Raw genomic sequence first — 22,999 nt, 5'->3', positions numbered from 1 at the left:
TTCGATTCCCCGATTGTACGTGACAAGAAGTAGGGTCGCCTGTCCAACCTCGCGGGTTTTCTCCGGGTCCTACGGTTTCCTCCCACTGCTAAAGACCCCTACGCGCAAGCGAATTATTGAAATAAAAATTAAAAAAAAAATATGTTAGTACCGAAATGACCTAGTTTGTGTCGAGTGGACGTTAAACCCCATTTCTCTCGCATTAATAAAGAAATTGAGTTTGCCAATTGGAACTAAAGGCATACAATCGTAGCTAAAAACAAGCACACCAGTATATTTCAACGTTTTTAGTTACGTTCTCGTAGCTAAGGTGGGCTTATTTATGCTCATGGGCCCAGGGGCAACTGTTACCCATCGGTTAAGACATATCATTTATCATTCTTCATTCTCACCTTAATGTTTAGCTGAACGCAACCACTTGCCCAAACGCAAATCATGTTGTGACAATGGAAATCGAATAGGCTCGCGGAAATGCACGTGCATGAACGTGTTCTTGGAGGTAGCTTATATAAGGGTGTCGTGTTGCTTGTGATCAGATCAGATTACACTGTAGACTGTGTCATGTATAATTGTAAGTTTGTCTTCTTATTAATTATTTGTTTGTTGTAAAATCTTGAGTAGTTCTAATTATAATAATTTACAATCTTGCCATTGCTTTATAATCCTGGGCCCTGTTTCACGAAATTTTAACTAAGATAAAATCTAAGTTGTAGTAATTTGATTGGATAATATTAGATTGATTTTAGTGCTTAGCCAATCAAAATTGAAGTATCTACTAAAATTGGATTTAATCTTTAGTTAAAATTTCGAAAAACAGGGCCCTGTTCCTGTAGTAGTTGGCGAATGAGGTTAGACCTATCGTTTATCATGAAAGTATTCGATGATCTAAGATATTTGTTAGACATCAGTCAAAATTCTCCGGTTGTTCACATCAATATTCCTTTTTAATCCATTTTTTTGTAATCTACGATAATAAACATAAAATTTCTTCCTTTTTTAATCTTGTATTTCACTATAGATAAGCATGTTGAATTATTTCTGTTGTAATGATTTAAGGGTTTAGAGTGTTACAGATTGTTGGCCTTTTTACGATGACATGTACCATCTCAAGGGCAGTTAACTCTAGCCTTTTTTACAATCGGCCTATTTGTTTTTCTTGATAGTCCACATTGAATCAAGTTACAATAAACAGAATGGGTAAATGTTATATATTTATATTTTAGACCTGATGGCTAATACTGTACTACACTGTTGTTTATTACTGGTAAGTCTTATTTCATATCAACCATTGCTAGATGGAAATCAATTGCTGTCCGGGGAAAATGTCCCGTCATAGCACACTATCTGGTTAGCTACGAAAACGTAATTTGAAACGTTGAGATCTAATGATGTATTTGTTTCTAGTTATGATTGGGTGCCTTTTTTTTAGTTCCAAGTGGCAAACTCAGTTTCTTTATTAAAAATACATTATGGGAGATAAAGAGATGGCAGTTCTCGCTATAATAGTTAAAAACTGGATAGTGTAAAGGTAATTTCCTGAAAATTGCAGTCAAATTGATCCACTATGAGCCGAGAAAGAACCGGGTGAAATTTTTGCATAGTCTCGGTCATCATTACTAAAATCATAAATATAAACGGCATAGTCTCGATTATCCACTTTTTCTGATTTAATTATCAGTGGCCGTTAGCGGCATATAGGAATCTAATCCAGCCAACATCGAAGGCTAGCCTTGACATCGAGAGTTTATTATGGTCTGGATAAGTTAATTAGTGTCTTAATTGATAATTTAGATAACATTTCAGACCTAAAGAAAGACTTGTAATAAGCAGATTTTGCTCTTGCATAATGCATGTAACATCTTAAAAATTAAATTCTTACTACATATACGCAGCCCCATCTCTGAAACAACATTCATTTTATCAGCAAATATTGACAAAGTAAATCCGAGCGTTTATCAAAATTGATACGGACATTCATAATTACAACGTATTACTCCTGCGTAACTCGATCAGGTTAGCACTTTGGCTATTGTACACGAGGGGCCCCACCTTATGTGTTAAAGACGTATTTAAAATGCCGGAGAAAGCAATCTACTATCCCTTCTATTTAAAGAGGTGATTTGTACTCGTGTCGGGTAAGATTTTCTGCTTAATTGTAGATGGATGTGGCAGAAATGTTATTAAACTACTAATCGTTGTTTTGAAGAGAATTGTCAAATTTCGCTTATTTGAAACCCGATGTGATTAGGTGTGTGTGTGTGTGTGGGGGGGTGCCACTTGAACTATATAGCGTTATCTCGAAACACGGAGGGTTGAGAGATGAGGTTTATCTGTGGCGTGTGCCTCGTCTTAATAGCACTGTCTGACGTGTGCCCGTCTTTATTAGCCCGGTTGCTGCAGAAAAATAGGACGTTAACTCTACTTTATTATGCCATATCGAGAAGAGATTTGCACTTGGAATTAAACTTAAATCCCGACCACAAATCTTGATGGCGGGAGAGAGAGAAATGGGGTTTAACGTCCACTCGACACAAACTAGGTCATTTCGGGATTTAATTTTATTTCAATAATTCGCTTGCGCATATGGGTCTTTAGCAGTGGGAGGACCCGGAGAACCCACGAGGTTGGACAGGCGATCCTACTCCTTGTCACGTACAACCGGGGATTCGAAACCACGCCAGTCGACCCAATGACAGACTTTATGCACCGTTTTCGTAGCAGTAATATTTGAATTTATAAATGGGTCATAAATCGCCATCGTATTCTTTTTCAGTTTGCATTATATGGTGGAAATGCCGATAATTATATTTTGGAAAGTAAGTAATTGACACTAGCACAAGTCCCACTTAAAGATAGATTATGTAAGATTTGGGTGAATAGCTATAATTAACCCTTGTGTGGACACGTCACAAAAAAAAATTGTCGGCAACAAGGGGTAATCTAAGACCCCAGACTTAAAATTGTTTTTAATGCATAAATTTTATTCAAAAACGATCTAAAGATTGAATAATCTAAGTAAAAAAGGGAAATTAGGTAAGAACAGTGACGATATGAATTAAGGTATTTTTGAACCATAAATATCTGCAATAACTTGTCATTTCCATGTAGAATCGTCTTTTGATGGGGTTGTTGAGTACCAAGATTTGTTTTTAAATTACCAAATGACCAGCACCATCAGTATCACCGAGCATAGACACAAGGGTTAAATCTAGATAGCTACACTATCCCAAGTCCGTCCTGATTAGTCATATTGGGTTTAGTTTCTAATAACCCCTTGAATTAAAATCTCGAATGGGAATACCGGTCTAAACATGGTGTAATTAGATTTATTTACAAAACTCAAATTTCATCGATCTATACCGAACTGAATGGATGGGCGGGCTTATCCTAAATTCAGGTGAATCTTGAGCCGGAGTGTTATTTAGCGCTGCACTGGCTGAGAAAGTTAACGGGATTTCCCTGTCCTATTGTTTTAGTCCTATTAATCATCCAATAGTTTTATATTGGCGAGAAATGAGAGGGCGGGTTGGGTAACGTCCACTCGACACCAACTAGGTCATTTTTGACAATCTTATTTCAATAATTCGCTTGCGCGTAGGGGTCATTAGCAGTGGGAGGACCCGGAGAAAACCCATGAGGGTGGACCTGCAAATCTACCCCTTTTGTCACGTACAACCGGGGAATCGAAACCACATCAGTTGACTCGATGACGACCTTATGATAGTTTTATATTGGGTTAATAAAAAGGTTTCTGGTTCAATCCACCCAATAGATAAGTCGAAGTTGCGTTTCCTATTTGTACCGATATTTGTAATGTATTGCTGGTGTTTGATATCGAACCGTTTGTCATCTTTTTTATCTTTCAGTTTCCGTCAATTGTGGTACAGCAAAGGGAAACAACCCAGTTGTTAATATATTAACTGATGTGGCTATATCCGCTCGAGCACGATGTTATGGTGGTGATCAGAGTTTTACAACAACAGATAAAGTTCATTACACCCTTCCTGGTACATTAACATCGGCTAAAAAAACCTGTAGATGGCATGTAAGTTGGGATCACTAAAGTTGGTTTTATTCAGTTATTTACGCCCCGTTCCGTGAAGCCATTAGTTCTAGAAAGTTGGAGGGGATCACGTGGCTAAGTATTAAATTCAATTTAACGACAAATTAAAATGTCAAAACACACGAGAGCGTAATGAATGTACAGGAAAACAATACTTTAAGGTCACGTGGGACCGCCTCCTATGGTGTCGCCTATGAATTATGCCCCTTGTCTCGAGCTAACGAGGACGACCATTGGCAAGTAACGTCTTCATATAGGCCCTATGATTGATATTAAATTTTATTGTATCATGTGTAATGTATTTTACAGACGTTAGTAAGCTATGATGGGAGTTGTGCTCCAAGTAGACATAGATTTATTTGTAGTGTATTTATGGATAAGGTGAAGCAGCAACGAACATGGGTCATATACTATACGTGTTGGTAAGATAGGGTATGATTAATGGACATAGATTTTATTTGTATTTTACAGCAACGAACTGGATCTTATACATATACTGTAGACGTATTGGTAAGATATGGTGAAGTTGGTAGTTTGATTTTAACCAAAGATAAAATAAGGACAGTGGTCTGTACATATGATCAATATGGTAAAGATGCTTCGCCTCAACATACTATTCTTGACAAGTAGGTTATCTTTCTCATTCAATGCAATAACCCATATATAGAGTTGAGGGTCATGAGTCAACTGACGTGGTTTCGATTTCCTCCGGTTGTACGTGACGGAGTAGGGTCGCCTGTCCAACCTCGTGGGTTTTCTTTCGGTCCTCCGGTTTCCCCCAAATGCTAAAGACCCTAGGCTCAAGCGAATTGAAATAATTTTGAACCATGTTAGTCCCGAAGTGACCTAGTTTGTGTAGAGTGGACGTTAAATATATGTAGTTACTAGTAAGTGCAGGGAGGCTTGCACCACCAAGCTTTAATGAAATTACAATGTTTTCTTATCTAAACTTCAAATCCAAGATGGCTGCCATGGAGGAGAAATGCGATTTTTCTCAATATTGAGTCAAAATGTGGCATTTATGATGCGTATCCTGCAGAGAAAGATCACAAGCGGGTAAAAGACTGTAGGAAAGATATCAAAGATTATCTGGCGAGCATATATCAAATAGAAAAGTAAAAGCCGGTTGGGCTCTGAAACAAATTAAAACCATCAAGAGATTTTCTGACGAGATAAAGGAATTCTTATTGAAGGAATTCATGCGTGGGGTAGACACTAGTAGGAAAGAGGTTCCTAGCAACGTTTCTAAGAAACTGAGATCTTTGTTTCCGAAAGAAAGCTGGTTATCAGCCAAACAAGTGACCAGTTACTTCAGTAGATTAGCTGCCCGTCCAAAAGCTGGTCATCCTCTAGCAGTCTCATCAGCGCCATCTGAAATTGATGAGAATAAAATTGCCGCCACCGAAACAACGAATAGGCGACGACTAAAGTAAGAGAACAATGTGAAATTTGAGTAGTTCATATAGTTACAGAACTATTGTCATCTTTATCTTGAATGATTTGTTGTCACTTGCTGCCATTGTGTATTATTATAATACAACAGTGTCACCTGTTGGTTTGACTTCATTGGTGCTAACGCCCGAAACTTAACCGCCCCTAACACGATTGCCATTTTGGAGTTTTGTGATCCTGATGTTCCTGATCATGATGTACGTTTAATGTATGCATACGTTTAATGTATGCATACGATTTGTTTATCTCTGTTGAATGATGAACTCTCCGTGTCATCTTATAGTTACGTCTTCGCCGCGAAGCGCATTCAGTGCGATTTGACCCAGATCAAAGCACAGAGCACATATCTAGAGAGCAGATTTAGAGGCAAAATTGCGACAAAATTTACCGGAAACGGAAATAAAAATTCAATGTCCACGTCGCGCTCGTGGTGCAATTTTCTGCCACATTGCGGGCCATGTACTCTGTGGTCCGCAACGAGGCAGAAATTCCACCACGAGCGCGACGTGGACATTGAATTTTTATTTCCGTTTCCGGTAAATTTTGTCGCAATTTTGCCTTACGTTTCCTCACTATTAATCAGCTCTCTAGTTATGTGCTCTGTGGATTAAAGGAAGCCGTCGCTCAGATGATGCTGGGGACAATCTATTCAGTCTCCAGTCCCGGCTTCTTTTGATCTGGGTCATATCAGGTGGCGGCGATAACGGAACTGACAAGTGTTCATCATTCATATAATATACTGTGGATATGATGACTGATGGGATACTCGCTTTCGTGTCTTATTATTGTATTTGTCACTTTTGTATTGAATTCTATTCTAAATCTCTCACGATTAGATGAACATACTAATTTGAACGATAAATTATAGCATAATAGTATCGAGTGAGGGGATTGTTCTCGGGCATAGAAATCAAATCCTCAAAATACGTTATTTCGCTATACTACTCATGTTAGTAAATTCATACTCTATACTTACTAAATCCTATTTCTAGATCTAAAAACCTTTTTAAAAATATTTTGTTATTAGTGATTGTCGTGTAAAAAATAAAATCCCTTTCTTTGTTTGCAAATAAAAGTTCTGAATTGGAGCTTACCAGATGAGTCGCATCATTTCCTTATTCATAAATACCTATCAAAATCCTTTATATCAACATTGACAAATGTCGGGAATCCTAGCCTCTCAGGATACTATTGATGACCAATCAATCCTGCGCTAAATGTGAAGGGGTGATGAATTGCCTCGATTAGGACTCTTAACCTCATCTCTCGGTTCCAATTCATCTATTTAAATGACTCGATATACTGATTTTTCTCATATTTTGCTCACCACGAGACTGAGTGACTGATTTGTCAAAGTTTTTCCCAATGTTGTAGCCTAGCGGCCGTGGATTTTATTGATATTGTTAGGACATATAGTCGACTCAATATACTTACCCCCGATTTCGACCCACCCCCCGCTGCAGACGAGATATAGCACCTCAAAGATTGGGTACATTTCACTATGCGAAAAGTGGTATACAGAAAACGCCCCCAGCGGCTAAAGACTGTAACATTGTGTCGGTCTTTCATCTACCCACAATCGGACATAATCACTAACCTGATGCTTTTAGTATTTTATAGCTGAAATATGACAAATTTTCACCGGAAATTCGCCCAAAATCTTTCAGAGCCCAACCGGCTTTTACTTTTCTATTTGATATATGATCGCCAGATAATCTTTGATATCTTTCCTACAGTCTTTTGCCCGCTTGTGATCTTTGTCTGCAGGATACGCATCATAAATGCCACATTTTTGACTCAAAATATTGAGAAATCGCATTTCTCCTCCATGGCAGCCATCTTGGATTTGAGGTTGGACACCAAGCTAAAATCAACCGTGTCTGTTTCGCTAGAGCGGGTGGCGGTACGTTCGAAATATTTTTCATCCGAAATGCCGTGATATATAGGGCATTTAGAGCACTTTGTAAGTGTTGAGGCCTCCTAGAATCCTTTCAGTGAATATCGTTTATTGTCAGAAATCGGCAGAAATCCAGAAATCGGCAATCTTCTAATCAAAGATTCGCTATGTTGTAGACTAGCGCCGGTGGATTTTATTGTTGATATTGTTAGGACATACTTGCCTCAAAATACATACCCCCCGATTTCGACCCACCCCCTGCTGCAGACGAGATATAGCCCCTCAACGATTGGGTATATTTCACTATGCGAAAAGTGGTATCCAGAAAACGCCCCCCCCCCCCCCCAGCGGCTAAAGACTGTGATATTGGGTCGGTCTTTCATGTTGGGTTTTTAGGGGCCGACCCCACTATCCATCCACAATCGGACATAATCACTAACCTGATGCTTTTACTAGAATTTGATAGCTGAAAAATGACATTTTCACCGAAAATTCGCCAAAAATGGCTAAAAATCGACATAGGGCCATATCTAAGAGGGGGTTAATATTTGGGGTCGGCCATTTTGGCTTTTTGCATGTTGGGATGGGGTGACTTTATGAGTAAGAATGAATTTGGCCGACCCCCACCTTATCACTTTCTGCATGGTTTTCTCGCGGACCGACACTTAACAAGATACCAGCATCACATCACCATCTTGGACTTGTGACGTCAAGCGTGCCAGATTCGTATTAATGGTACTTGAATGGGTAGGGCCGTAGGCATTTTTTTTAAAGAGCCTCGTTCTCGAACAGATGAGTATCGCTTGCGGGACAAGTTGCCGTTCAAATATATTAACTGATAGTTAGGGTAAATATCGGTGTACACGTAATATATTCGACAGTTAGAATTTGAAAAGTGTAGGTCGTAGCGCCCCTGTCCTGGCAAAACATCACTCCAGTACACTGTATATCCGTCTTCATTGGCCGGGTCGGATCAAAACAGGACGTTAAACCATGTAAATGTTTTATATTTCAGCTTCATCGCACCTCGTGAACTTGGTACTATTATAGGATCTATTGTACCTAGCAGCCAATTAAAACTGAGTATTCAAGATGTCCATAATAAAGATGTTAAAGGAGATATGAATATCGATAGAAAATATACCATATATGGAAAATACACGGGTCCCAGTAAGTCGGTTTATATTTCAGATATGGGAAAAGTAATCACGGTCAAAACGATTGTATTGGGGGGGGGGGGGACTTGTGCTTTCTATGTCATTTTCATGTTCTACACAATTTTCCTGTGGTTCTCTTGTCAGTGAGGCAGGATGAAGGGCCTGGCAAGGAACATGTAGTTTTTCAGATGCAACGAAAAGCGGTTGCCCGGTCTACACATTAGCGTGCATGTGCACGTTATGCAAGAATATCCGGGGAATATTGAGCATCATGATCTATTAAATGAAGAGAGAACGCCCTGAATTGGTTGAACACCGCATGTAATTATGCCGAGTCAACCATATCCAAGATTTCACCTGTATTTTAGGTAAAGGTGTAGGATTAAAACCAGTTCAATGTGATGCTGTCTCGAGTTCAGGAAAACGTTATGCTATATTGCGAGCCGGGTAAGTCTAATTTGTTTTTGTGTAAATTGTGTGTGGTGTAGTTCCCCTGCACGTATAGTTAAACCATTTTAATCACTTGTATAGTATTTGCCTATGGCTCGTCGGTAGTTTTCTGGTAGAGACGGGGAATTGAAATCGAGATTTCATAATTAACACATCATAGACAATGTATAAAGTTTTATACGCCCACATTTTTATGAAACTTAAATATATCTCCTATCCCACAGATCTCGGTCCCTTTCGATATTCACGCACTTCAGTCCATAACTTCTAGATTATGGTCCCCCGATTGTTTGAAAAATCACGTTATGTTTTAGCTTGTTGCTCTTGAGAAACCAGTTTGTTGGATATTCAGCGCTTTATAAATTATTATCCATCTCTTGCAAAATGTGGACGTATCTTGCCTTGACATTTGTTAAGCTCAGTCGTTTATTGTGGCAAAGATTAACAATCTGTTTTGTTCAAACAATCTTTATCAGTTTGCGAACCGGGAACAAAGTCAACGAGGTTTTTACTTTTTACAAGTAAAACACGTTATTAAAGGGCAAGACAAAATTCGTACAAGTAGTTTTAGGTAATTTCCGAATTCCCTCACTAAAACCGGAGGGCCTGACAAGGACGGCTGTCTAATCATTCGGGTGAGACGAAAAACCGAGGTCCCGTGTATACACTGGAATGCACGTAAAAGATCCCTTGGCAGTTGGAGTTCAATATAAGAGTAGGCCGCTGCCCGGGCAAAATTTCCCTCATAGCACACTGTATGGCGTATGCCCGTCTTCATTAGCCCAGCATAGGAGCAGAACGGGACGTTAAACCCCATTTCATTTCCTCACTAAAACCTAGCCGGGTTTTCTAAAATAATTCACTGTTACATCTGAAGTTCCTGCTCCTACTACAGCCGCGGGGGTTGGGTGGCCGATTGTTTAGTGTGCGTTGCATCATAAGATATCATAGTCAACTGTTGTGGTTTTAAATTCTGCGGTTATACGTGGCGAGGAGTAGGGTCGCCTGTCCAACCTCGGGAATTTTCTCGGTTTCCTCCCACAAGCTAGCTAAAGACCCCTACGCGCAAGCGAATTATTGAAATAAATTGAACCATATTTGAGTCCGGAAATGACTGTCAAGTGGACGTTAAATCCCATTTCTCCCTACTACCGCCACTATAGAAAACCCGTTTCGCATGTATTTAGCCGAGTTTACTAAGTCTTTCATTATTAGGGGGCTTGCAGTTAGCGGCTGTATCATAAGTCAGTCATTGAGTCGACTGGCATGGTTTCGATTTCCCAGTTGTACGTGACGTATTTAGCCGAGTTTACTAAGTCTTTCATTATCAGGGGGCTTGCATGGCCGAATGGTTAGCAGTTAGCGGCTGTATCATAAGTCAGTCATTGAGTCGACTGGCATGGTTTCGATTTCCCAGTTGTACGTGACGTATTTAGCCGAGTTTACTAAGTCTTTCATTATCAGGGGGCTTGCATGGCCGAATGGTTAGCAGTTAGCCGCTGTATCATAAAGTCAGTCATTGAGTCGACTGGCATGGTTTCGATTTCCCAGTTGTACGTGACAAGGAGTGGTCGCCCGTCAAACCTCGTCGGTTTTCTCCAGTTTCCTCTCCTTGCTAAGGACCCCTACGTGCAAGCGAATTATTGAAATAACTGCGTTAGTCCCAAAATGACCTAGTTTGTGTCGTGGACGTTAAAGCCATTTCTTTCATTCTATCTACTAATAGACACCCGTTTCGCATTTTATGTCTTTAGCACTTGGGTTAGTTACATATCTCTTACCATGGGATTTTATGTTTGCCATTGTTTCTTTTCAGATGTGGCGATGGATTGATTTTCAGAAAAGGAGATGGCTTTATAACGTCCGGTACAACTTTCCGTAGTCCGTATTTTGAAGGCTATCATTTAGATGATAGTAAGAGTCTATCGGTTGAATGTAATGTAACACTATGTACCAACTGTGCTGGGGTTCGTATTTTAAAGATGCAGTATGTAGGATTTAAGATAAAAGGCCTGGAAGTTTTCCTGTCATAAAGGGGAATATACATGTTAAATTTCAGTCATATCCTCATTCTGAGCGAAGTTATCGTAGTTTTCGGAACGGTGTGGTATCGATTGACATTGCTAGTTACCATAACCTTAATTATCCATTGTTAAATTAAGTCATTAACTGCCAATCCGATGTTCTAAAGCGATTATTGGCCAGCCCTGAAATTATATAATTTATAAAACTTAGCTCTTGAATAATGCGTCTTAAACAGGCCTTGATTAAGGCATATATTTAAGTCTTCTGACTTGTATATGAAAATTTAAATGTTGAGGAAAGAAGCACCGCATTATTATACGTCGTGATTAATTTAGAATATTTCGAGGTCTTGATGGAACTGAGAAGCGCCATCCCCATTCCCTTTTTCTTCAATATTTGGTTATATATTCCGTCAAGTAGTTATTATAGTACCCTACTGAATAGATAGATATAGCATGGTTGCTATGTACCTGAAATGACCGAGACGGAAACGATCTATAGAAATCGAGATTTCGTAACCATTTTTCTGTTAAACCACGTGTCTGGCGTTCGAAACGGGTTCGAATACTATTGGATCAACCAGGGTCGGTGCTCTTTTTTTGACTGAGCTATCCGGTCAATTAAACGTTTCTTTCTATTAACATTAATGTTTTTAGGGGCAAGAAACGGTTTAGAAAGAGCTAATCTAAGACGTGGCAAAACGCTCTAGTTTCAAAAAATTGTTATAGGAGTCTTCATCTAGAAGATTCTTTAAATAAGTGGGTGTGTTTTTAATTGTTTCAGTCGTCATGTGACACCGTATGTAATGGACCCCCAGGATTCGTTGTAACTAATGGTAAAAGAGGTTCGTGTGTAGGAGGTTATAAGTATAGGTCTATTTGTACCTATATCTGTAACCCGGGCTACAATAAACTATTTACTGGAGTGTCAGCATGTGGACCAGATGGGTTGTGGACCGTGCCAAAAATAACTTGTACCGGTGAGTTTATGTTGAAATGGATGGCTGTATTCAGGTCAGCAACTTTATCTTGGCTTAAAACTAGATCGCCACCTTTCGTTTCTCAGGGGTTGGCTCGATATCGCGAAGTCGCGGGTTCGCTCCTGGTGCTGAACGAGACTGTTCCTGGTATTGCCCGGTGTAGTTTCCTGTCGGCTGGCAAATCACACGGGATGAACCGCAAACTCATTTCCGTACACGTAAAAGAAACCCTGACGGTTGGAATTCGATTTAAGATTAGGCTATAGCACCGCTATCTGGGCAATATTCCCCACGGCACACTGCATGGTATATGCCGGCCTTTATCCCAGACGTACCCCAAGTGTGTAGGTTCTACATTCATAAACTTATTTTAGGATTCTCCCGCGTCAATTTAAAACAAAATAAATCGATAGTAAACGGTTAACCCGGGTAGCAAATAACTCGTGAAGACGCGCGAATCAGCGATGTAACATATAAGTAGACGACCGGGATAAATATTACTGACGAATATCGCCTCCCTTGGCTACATATGTAGTGCCTTGAGATGTGATTATGAATTGAGTCGCCGAGCCCAATGATATAGATGTGTGGTTGGTCGGGTACTCAAGTACTGTATGTTTTCAGCTAAGAACTGTGGAACACCACCTACTATTGTAAATGGAGCTAGAACCGCTGTGCGAACGTATTTCCCCAATGTCGCAACATACACGTGTAATGCTGGATATGCTATGAGAGGATCTGGAAGGGTTGGGTGTTTAGCAACAGGAAAATGGGCGGCCAGACCAACCTGTTATGGTAAGTATTGCTTTTAGCATCTGGGGCTCGGTGATTAAGACTCGAGTTCGCTAACCTGGAATTGCCTTTGATACAGGACGGAGTGCGGTAGTCGTTAGAATTTGACGGAAACCCTAGACTCCGTATACACATGGGCATGTATGGAATAGATCTGTTGGCAGTTGGAATACCATAAGGCCTAGTGCCATCTCTTGGCGCAAAACCACCCTCGTGGCACACTGTACGGCTGTGCTAGTCCTGGTTAATCAAGTCTGCTGCAGAAAAGCAGAACGTTAAACCATTTCATTGCAAGTCCTTTACGCCATTTTAAAAAAAAAATTGGATTCTCCCGCGTCAATTAAAAAAAAAATTAATACACGATTTGTGGTGGTGCCTTGAAATGTGATTGTGCAAAAGTGCGTGCTTCAATGAGGTTTCCTCCCACTGCTAAAGACCCCTACGCGCACGTGAATTATTGAAAATAAAATTGAACTATGTTAGTTCCAGAATGACCTAGTTTGTCAGTGGACGTTAAACATCTAAGAGTCCAATGATCCCTTTAAAGGAACTAAGTGCTTATCAGCTGTTATTAAAGGTTGTCGGTGAACGAGATTTTAACCTATGACCTATATAGGTGTGGGTTCGGTATATTCAGGTATATATCTTTTCAGCTAAGAACTGTGGAACGCCACCAAATCTATTAAACGGTGCTAGAACTGCTGTGCGAACATATTTCCCCAATGTCGCAACATACAAGTGTAATACTGGATATGCTATGAGGGGATCTGGAAGGGTTGGGTGTTTAGCAACAGGAAAATGGGCGGCCAGACCAACCTGTTATCGTAAGTATTGCTTTTAGCATCTGGGGCTCGGTGATTAAGACTCGAGTTCGCTAACCAGGAATTGCCTTTGATATAGGACGGAGTGCGGTAGTCGTTAGAATTTGACGGAAACCCTAGACTCCGTATACACATGGGCATGTATGGAATAGATCTGTTGGCAGTTGGAATACCATAAGGCCTAGTGCCATCTCTTGGCGCAAAACCACCCTCGTGGCACACTGTACGGCTGTGCTAGTCTTGGTTAATCAAGTCTGCTGCAGAAAAGCAGAACGTTAAACCATTTCATTGCAAGTCCTTTACGCCATTTTTAAAAAATTTGGATTCTCCCGCGTCAATTAAAATAATAATTAATACACGATTTGTGGTGGTGCCTTGAAATGTGATTATGCAAAAGTGCGTGCTTCAATGAGGTTTCCTCCCACTGCTAAAGACCCCTACGCGCACGTGAATTATTGAAAATAAAATGGAACTGTTAGTTCCAGAATGACCTAGTTTGTGTCAGTGGACGTTAAACATCTAAGAGCCCAATGATCCCTTTAAAGGAACTAAAGTGCTTATCAGCTGTTAAAGGTTGTCGGTGAACGAGATTTTAACCTATGACCTATATAGGTGTGGGTTCGGTATATTCAGGTATATATCTTTTCAGCTAAGAACTGTGGAACGCCACCAAATCTATTAACCTTGCAGCTGAGAACCGTTACGCGCAATAGAATCATTTTAAATATGAACTCTCATCGTGTTACAGACTAAACGTCTGTTGATTTTTAGTACAGTAGTCTCTAGGTACCGGTGATTTTTTTTTTTTTTTTTTTTTTTTTAACTAGAGTACTGTAGTCTTGACATTCAATAGATTACTACATTGCTCGATGAGCGACCTTTTCAGCATGCGTCCTACAACACTGGTTCTCTTTCAAATACGGTGGAGGGATGACAGAATGGTTAGCGCGTGCGCGTTGTATCATAAGGTCACTCATTGAGTCAACTGGCGTGGTTTCAATTCCCCGGTTGTACGTGATAAGGAGTCGCCTGTCCAACTTCATGGGTTTTCTCCGGTTCTTCTGGTTTCCTCCCAACTGCTAAAGACCCCTACGCGCAAGCAAATTATTGAAATAAAATTGAACCATGTGTTAGTCCCGAAATGACCTAGTTTGTGTCGTGTGGACGTTGAACCCAATTCTCTCTGCTGCAAATCCAGCTTGCAATTTAAAACTTTTTGGACATGGTGTTAATATTTAATTTTAAAAAAGAAAAAAGGGGGTCGATTGAACATAGACAATGCTGGACTACTGCACACCCTATTCAACCCCAGTGATATCGTTCCATTCAAACCAACTAACCCGCTCGGGATCTTCAATTATCACGTCAATTCAACGATTTTTATATACACTAGGAAATGGTGCACGATAACGCGGGCCTTGAGCCTTCGAAGATAACGCCGAACTATTGAAAGGATAACGTACTCTATTTCTAACTATTTTCTTTTTTTTTCTTTCAGTTTCTGGATGAAGCTTTAAATAAACAATTATTCAGAAACAATCTCTAGTGTTTTTATTAAACAAGGAATTTATTCGCTTGCCTAAAAGATCAGTGTCTACCTTGTGGGTGCCCCCGGTTACAGCATCACCTAGACAGCTGAGTTTCAGGTGTACACGAGACTTGGGGTTTTCTTCCAAAATTATTAGATACTGTTCCGTGGCAGTGGGGGGGGGGGGGGTGCACACTAGACAATTCTATAAGTGATCGAGCTAGTATCTTACTGTTCCACCTTGGTACAAAATCTTGACACAAAGTGCTGTACTCGCCGCGACTGACCAATTATCAGACCCAAGCAAAGTCGTGGGGGTGAGGCACATCCGAGGACGTAGTGATTTTGTACAATTCGTCGTTGTGTGCGATAGAGGCGTAGGGTTGGTAAGTCATTCGAGAGGTCGTCTTTTAGATGCATGTCTTTGAAATTTGCCTGTGAGGAAATTATGAAGATCAATTAGCTTAACACTATTGGAGGGGAGGGGGGGGGGTGGCACGGCATTTGCCTCACAACTCTACAGGTTGCCTATTTTAACGTGCCTCGTGAAAACTTAATGCTTCGAGAATGGTAAATCCGTGCTTTGAAAAATGGTATGTATCCTTGTGAATCAGGGTCCTGTTTCACGAAATTTTAACTAAAATAAAATCCAAATTTTAGTAATTTGATTGGACAATATTTGATTTAGTGCTTAGCTAATCAAAATTTTAAGTATCTACTAAAATTTGGATTTTATCTTTAGTTACAATTTCGTGAAACAGGACCCTGATTGCATGAGGAAATGTAACAAGTATGCCATTGGCAATCATTGTGATCAGTCAATGCCTCATTTGTACCCGTTTTAGCTCTTGAGCTTTCTTGTGTGGTGAATTAGGAACATGGGAGCACGAATCCTATCGATAATGGCATTACACGACCTTCAGTTCCCGAGTTAAGCCCCGCCCCAAAATTTATAGAACCGATAGGTCGTTCAACTTGTTTTTTCAGTTTTTGAGTTACCAAACTTGTCCAGAAACCTCTGAACGCGATATGGGCTACATTGCCGTCGTCAATAAAACATTAAAAATAGCCCCCGAAACAAAGATGGCAGATCTGGGTGCTTTCTGAAAGGATACAATGGCCCCTATCCTATGAAATAAAATTGGGGTTTAACGTTCTGTTATGCTCCGACTGGGCTAATGAAGACTATGTGCTATGAGGGAGGGGGGGGGGGAATTGTCCGGACAGGGCACTACGGCCTACTCTTGTATCGAATCCCAATTGCCAAGGGATCTTTTACTTGCACGCCAATGTATACACGGGACCTCGGGGTTTTCGTCCTATCCGAACGACTAGACAGCTGTCCTTATCGGGGGCCCCCCGTCCTGTACAACTGACGGGGGGGGGGGGGGTCCACGACGTAAAGTCCTAATGAACTTTCACGGTCAATGCAGGGATCGAACACCCGACCTCCAGGCTAGCGAGCCAGCGTCTTGCCAACTTGGCATTCGAAAATAAACGTTGGTTCACATTTGGTAAGACATTCACGAAATCTGTTTTTCAGAAGCTTTGAGGATCCGGGTAACTCTAGAACCTCAGGTTACAGAGCTCTACATATTTCACTATATGTCCCGTGATCCCCCCCCCCCCCCCCTTGCCTCTGGTATATAATGGGTTATTCGCCATTCCAGCTATATATGCAATTGACCCATTGTCGGGGTTACTGAAATAAATACCAACCCTTCCTCCAAAAACCATTTTTGAAAAGATATGTTGATCGTAGTCTCCAGATGGATTCGCCGTAAAATAAAACATAAATTGCCTGGATTCTCGAACATCTTTACCTATTTGTAAATCGAAAAGACCGCAAGCTCCATGTGGCGAATCAAGAATTAGGTGTAAAAATGATTAAAATAGCATAGAGGTAGAGCGTTATATTCATATTGCAGCATAACGATCAATCATTATGTAAAAGCTAAATAGGCCTATAGCAGGTTTATATTTTGGCTTCAAATTATTTTGAAATCGGTTCACACAAGCCAATAATCAACGGATTGACATGTAAAGATTTAATTAGACATTTGAAAACCAGGCCGAGTCTCGATTAACAAGTATCTTTGCTACGATAAACAATTTATGTCCACTTCAGTGATAATGTCGCTTAGAATAAATTGGAATTACATTTTCAATATATTCACGCTTCTTTATTTCGAACAATTATAGCAAGATAGTCGAGCTCTGTATCCGTATCTAAATCTTGCATAATACTTTTAAGGATAGCAACGCGTGGCTTCCCCTTGTTTGTAGTGCAGGACCCGAGAACCCGTTTATACATTGACGTGCACGTAAAATATCCCTTGGCAGTTGGAATTCGATATAAGAGTAGGCGATAGTTCCGCTGCCCGTCCAAAATTTCCCTCATAGCACACTGTATGGCGTATGCCTGTCTTCAGTAGCTCAGTCCGAGGAGAACAGTAGGATGTTAAACCCATTTCATTTCTTTCGGAATGTGTCGGTATCTTTGTCCAAGACAAAGTTGCTGTGTATACGTACTTAGGTTGGCTGTCTTATTGCAATACTTAAATCGTGCTTACGGGTATTTGGCATTCGGATAACATCGGTTAACCCGGTGAAGCGCCACGATATCCGGAGACACACCACAGGGTTGTACAGACGACACTATTCTTACAAGAATGCGGTCGAAACTACGACACTTTAGATTCTATGATCTAAAGTGCACGGGTTGGAACACCCAATCACTCTAATTTAATCCTCCTAGTGTAATGTATTCACACCTGCCTCATCAATGTGCCCATGGGTGACATATTGAGACGGAACGCGAGAATATCCGCGTAATTTAGTAAAACAAATCGGTAGTATGGAATCCGTCATTTTCAATAACATAAACCAAAAAACCAAAGTTATTTAAAGAAAATATTTATTTAAAACAAAGAATATTGTCTTCGGGAAGACCGTAATGAACGGATGTTTTCAAACGGAAATCTGGTAATCCATCCAACCACGTGCATCTGACCCGTTCCCAAACTACTTGCTGTTTGGGTTGTTAGTCTATCAATTTGATTTAATTGTCATTTTCCACACGCACCCTCCATAGTTCTATAGTTTAGCTTATTGGCCATCTTTAGATGTGTTCTATTTTCCTTATCCGTATCGGGTGTTTGTCGACCCGTAGCCAGTGTTGGACGTTCTCCCGGAACCGTAACCGTAACCTGCATTCGCCGTATTTATGGAACTATAACCGGTGTTAACCGCGCTACCTGAACGTGTATTTGCAGCGTAGCTGTTTGACCCTGCTGTGTTTGCCAGCGCCGCATATGCATTATTCAGGCCGTAAACACCATACACAAACTGCTCATATTCCGTCGATCCGTCTGGATACCCACTCGCATATTCACCCACTATGTAGCCTTGAAATTGACCATCTGGGTAACCGTAAGTACTCCCAGTGTTCGTGCTCGGCTGTGCATAAGCATTGTTATTTGATTGTGTCGTGCTTCCCCCGCCTGACGAATAATTGATGGTGTTACCGCTGGTAGGATAATAACCAGTCTGCGTTGTACTGCCACCAGACGGATAATAACCGGTGTTGCCAGTCTGCGCTGTACTGCCGCTTGTAGGATAATAACCAGTGTTGCCAGTCTGCGTTGTACTGCCGCTGGAAGGATAATAACCAGTGTTGCCAGTCTGCGTTGTACTGCCGCTGGAAGGATAATAACCGGTGTTGCCAGTCTGCGCTGTACTGCCGCTGGAAGGATAATAACCAGTGTTGCCAGTCTGCGTTGTACTGCCGCTGGAAGGATAATAACCGGTGTTGCCAGTCTGCGCTGTACTGCCGCTGGAAGGATAGTATCCTGTGTTAGTGGTTCCTGATGCTGTTGTCGGGAAATATCTGTTCGTATTGCTCGAACCAAACGTGGTTCCCCCAGTTGGATAATACCCCGTTGCGGTTGTTCCCCCTGCCGAAAAATACTGGTTGGTATTGCTTGAACCAGATGTGGTACCACTAGTTGGATAATATCCAGAGTTAACTACACTCGATCCCGACGAAGTGCTACCACCTGGATAATACCCGACATTAGTTGTACCGGATCCTGTGGACGTGGTGCCCCCTGTCGTAAAATATCTGTTCGCATTACCCGATCCAGATGTGGTGGTTCCAGTTGGATAATACCCAATATTAGTGGTACCAGACCCAGTGGATGTGCTGCCCCCTGTCGGATAATACCCAGCATTAGTGGTACCAGACCCAGTCGATGTGCTGCCTCCTGTCGAGAAGTATTGATTCGTTGTACCAGACCCCGTGGATGTGGTGGTGCCGCCAGCGGGGTAATTTATATAATTGGTGCCACTCGATTGTGTGCCGGTACTAGTTCCTGTCGGAAAATATACGTTCGTGTTGCTGGATCCTGTTCCTGTCGTGCCCCCACTTTGGAAGTATTTGTTATTAGTTGTTTGTCCAGCTGTACTCCCACTTCCTGTGGTGTACCCATATGTAGCTTGACGCTTGATGCGCATAAGATGATTCTCCGCCACGTTGACAATCTTCTGTCCTTCGACAATCGCCACAAATATGACTACGTGATAAACCTGAAACTATATAATGGTAATCTGGCTTTAATTGATCCTCAGAAAAACAGAAAGTTAAACCCCATTTCATCATCATTTGAACAGTTAAACAAAGGGTTTAACTTCCACTCGACACAGACTGGGTCATTTCGGAACTAACACATGGTAAATTTTATGCCAACAATTCGCTTGAATGTTGGACGGGGGGCCTGACAAGGACAGCTGTCTAGTCGTTAGGATAGGACAAAAAACCGAGGTCCCGTGTACACATTGGTGCGCAAGTAAAAGATCCATTGACACTTGGAATTCGATATAAGAGTAGGACGTAGTCCCGCTGTGTGGGCAAAATTTTACTCATAGCACACTAACTGTATGGAGTATGCCGGCCTCCATTAGCCCATTTCAGAGCAGAACAGTAGGACGTTAAACCCCATTTTCATTTCACAAATGTGCATCTAGTTGTCTCAAAATAATAAATCCTATTACATTCCATTACACAGTCACGATCGAGTAATATTCAGACAAAACGTAGAACATGCATAAATCATACCTCGTGTAGGGTGACCCACCATAAATAAATATCTCCATATATCTCCATATATCTCGACAATTACGCCACAATATTTATATATATGCCAAGCCTCATATCAGTTTCACACAATTATAGTCACTAAATAAACGGTCATGTTATACTTAATAAGCTATGACCATTAATCATCTATAAATAATAGACTGAAAACTGGTTCCAAGTGTCGTCCATAACATCCAGACACTTTTGAGTAAAAGATAGGTTACGTGCCCTTGTTTTGAAATTAGTCTCGCTTAACCAGTCTATCGACCATTCTACGTCTGATTGACAGGTCGGGATAATCAAGACTACTTTTTTACGAAACATAACAGAAAGCTATAACAAGAAATTGAATTTAGAAATAAGCACGTTAGGTAGCTCAACAATCGTTTTAAGAACCTTGTAAAAGTAAAATGAAACTACTGCTAGTATCATGTTCCGGTCTAACCCGAGTGATTCAGAGATATTATTTGTACTAAACCAAAAGATGCCGCTCTTAACGGTACAGTTAATGATAAAGCGATTTAAAAAAGTGAAACGAACGTAATTTCTAAATCTGCTGTAATAACCAAGAAGCTTAATTTTACTGCTATTCAAAATCGTCAACAATAATTTTTTTACGGCTGTAATAGTTGATAGATTTGTAGAGAATTGCACGTGCCATGGCTATTTATAGTATCATACTGTCAGAAAGTTGGTCTCGGCACGGCGAATGTGCACGCTTCAGTGGTAGTCTCGAACTATCAGCGGTGGACTTTATTTCTGTAGAGTACATGGGTCACCCTACCTCGTGAAAGGGAAGGAAAATGGACTATACTAGGGTTTACAGCATCAATCGAGTTTATCAAGACGGTTGTACACCATGCAGTGTGATGTGAGAAAAATTTCACTCAATTTCAAATGCTAGGGGTCTTTCACGTGCACACCAATGTGTACACGATTAGACACTGTTTCTTGTCAGTCGATCCTTCCTGCACTACGGTAAGCAATTTGGAAAATTCCGATGAAGTTTCACTCGACTCGACCCAGCGACCCACTGGGGCTCCCTCGTGTAATAGTTATTATTCAATGACACTTATTTCCATTAAAATTTAAATAATCAGATTAAACTTGAAAAATTTGAATATGTTGAATTCAATTTGACTACACAATATAAATATAATCAACTAAGTACTGGCCGGGCAATTGTAGAGCCTAGGGGCGCTTCATAATAGGAAGGTGGTTGGATGGCCGAATGGTTAGCGAGTGCGCGTTGTATTATAAGGTCTGTCCTTGAGTCAAGGGCGTGGTTTCGATTCTCTTGTACGTGGCGAAGAGTAGGGTCGCCTGTCCAACCTCGTGGGTTTTCTCCGGGTACTCAGGTTTCCTCCCACCGCTAAAGACCCTACGCGCAAGCGAATTATTGAAATACAATTGAAACGTATGTCAGTCCCGAAATGACCTATTTTGTTTCGAGGACGTTAAACCCCATCTCTCTCTCTCTTGCTCTCTTTCTCTCTGGCGCGCGCCCGTCATAATAGGGGTTTTTGTGAAAGTAATAAGTGGTAATTTTGTGCCACCATGCATATATATCGGCTCTAGTTACCTTTACTACAGTCCCGACAAACCTGAGCTGCATTCCCGGGTCCGTTCTAGTGTAACTGAGAACCCCGAATTACAATCCTGGCGCCGTCCTAGTGTAACCGACCGCCCTGAACTGCATTCCTGGAACCGTCCTAGTGTAACCGACAACCCTGAACCGCAGTCTCAGGACTGTCCTAGCCGTCCACAACGAACTGCTGTCCCGGGGACCTCCTAGTGTAACCGTCAATCCCGAACTGCACTCCTAGAACCGTCGTAGCCGACAACCCCAAACTACAGTCCCAGGACCGTCCTAGTGTAGCCGACAACACCGTACAGGCAAACGACAATCACAAATAAACATAGATATATGTTAGTATTTAGAATATTGTTATAAACATTGAAATACCTTGTTAATAATCAGCATCTTTACGAGTAGATAAATCTGTCATTTAAATGTCTATCCTGCTGTTTTAAACATTAATAAAATAACTTCACGTCGCCAGCTTTTATATTTATGTGATCACGAAAACTAAACCGCAATCAGAACAAAGGCTTGTTAAAGGGGCATAGCATTAAAAACAACTTTGGACTGAAATAAATGGGGTTTTACATTCTACTGTTCTCTACCGACTATGCTAATAAAGACTGCCACGAGATCGTTTACGTGCATGCTAATGTCCCATCCGAACGGGGGTGGGGGTGGATGGCCGGATGGTTAGCACGTGCGTGCTTTATCATAAGACCTGTCATTGAGTCAACTGGCGTGGTTTCAAATCCCCGGTTGTACGTGACAAGGAGTAGGGTCGCCGGTTTTCTCCGGGTCCTTCGGTTTCCTCTCACTGCTAAAGAACCCTACGCGCAAGCGAATTATTGAAATAAAATTAAACCATATGTTAGTCCCGAAATGACCTAGTTTGTGTCGAGTGGACGTTAAACCCCATTTCTCTCTCTCTCTCCTGGCCAGCGAGCCAGCATCTTCATTAGCCCAGTCCGAACAGAAAAGTAGGACGCTTGACCAATTTTATTTCATTTGGTATCGCCTTTCATAACAATAATATCCAGCTCTAAACAAAAATGTCGAGTCGCCCTCTGGATGAGGGATTAATGTGGTACGCGGGGCCCGGACTTACGAATTCGG

General features: G+C 41.1%; 2 protein-coding genes across 4 annotated transcripts; one reads left to right on the top strand and one right to left on the bottom strand.

Moving 5' to 3' along the window:
* Positions 1–505: 505 nt before the first annotated feature.
* LOC126825618 (sushi, von Willebrand factor type A, EGF and pentraxin domain-containing protein 1) lies at positions 506–15,175 on the top strand. 3 transcript variants are annotated; one of them, XM_050555318.2, is made up of 12 exons: positions 508–571; positions 1,224–1,264; positions 2,774–2,816; positions 3,867–4,045; positions 4,535–4,689; positions 8,428–8,582; positions 8,938–9,016; positions 10,836–10,986; positions 11,828–12,023; positions 12,648–12,818; positions 13,469–13,639; positions 14,286–14,423. In XM_050555318.2, exons 1-12 carry the CDS (start codon positions 562–564, stop codon positions 14,387–14,389), a joined length of 1,455 nt encoding a protein of 484 aa, XP_050411275.1. In that variant the 5' UTR covers positions 508–561; the 3' UTR covers positions 14,390–14,423. The 3 variants fall into 3 exon arrangements, with proteins under 3 accessions (XP_050411304.1, XP_050411275.1, XP_050411285.1); XM_050555328.2 differs by lacking the exon at positions 14,286–14,423 and adding an exon at positions 15,135–15,175 and having other exon boundaries at positions 509–571; XM_050555347.2 differs by lacking the exon at positions 12,648–12,818 and having other exon boundaries at positions 506–571.
* A 599-nt stretch (positions 15,176–15,774) lies between these two features.
* LOC126825637 (uncharacterized transmembrane protein DDB_G0289901) lies at positions 15,775–22,369 on the bottom strand. Its single transcript, XM_050555370.2, has 3 exons — positions 22,268–22,369; positions 18,428–19,757; positions 15,775–15,782 (listed from the first exon to the last, which is right to left on the bottom strand). The coding sequence occupies exons 1-3, from the start codon at positions 22,283–22,285 to the stop codon at positions 15,775–15,777; spliced, it is 1,356 nt and encodes a 451-aa protein (XP_050411327.2). The 5' UTR covers positions 22,286–22,369.
* Positions 22,370–22,999: the final 630 nt, after the last annotated feature.

The sequence above is a fragment of the Patella vulgata genome, chromosome 1 (genome assembly GCF_932274485.2).
Source record: "Patella vulgata chromosome 1, xgPatVulg1.2, whole genome shotgun sequence".
Lineage (NCBI taxonomy): Eukaryota > Metazoa > Mollusca > Gastropoda > Patellidae > Patella > Patella vulgata.
The sequence above is the reverse complement of the archived record's forward strand: the minus strand, read 5'-3'. Positions and strand labels throughout refer to the sequence as shown.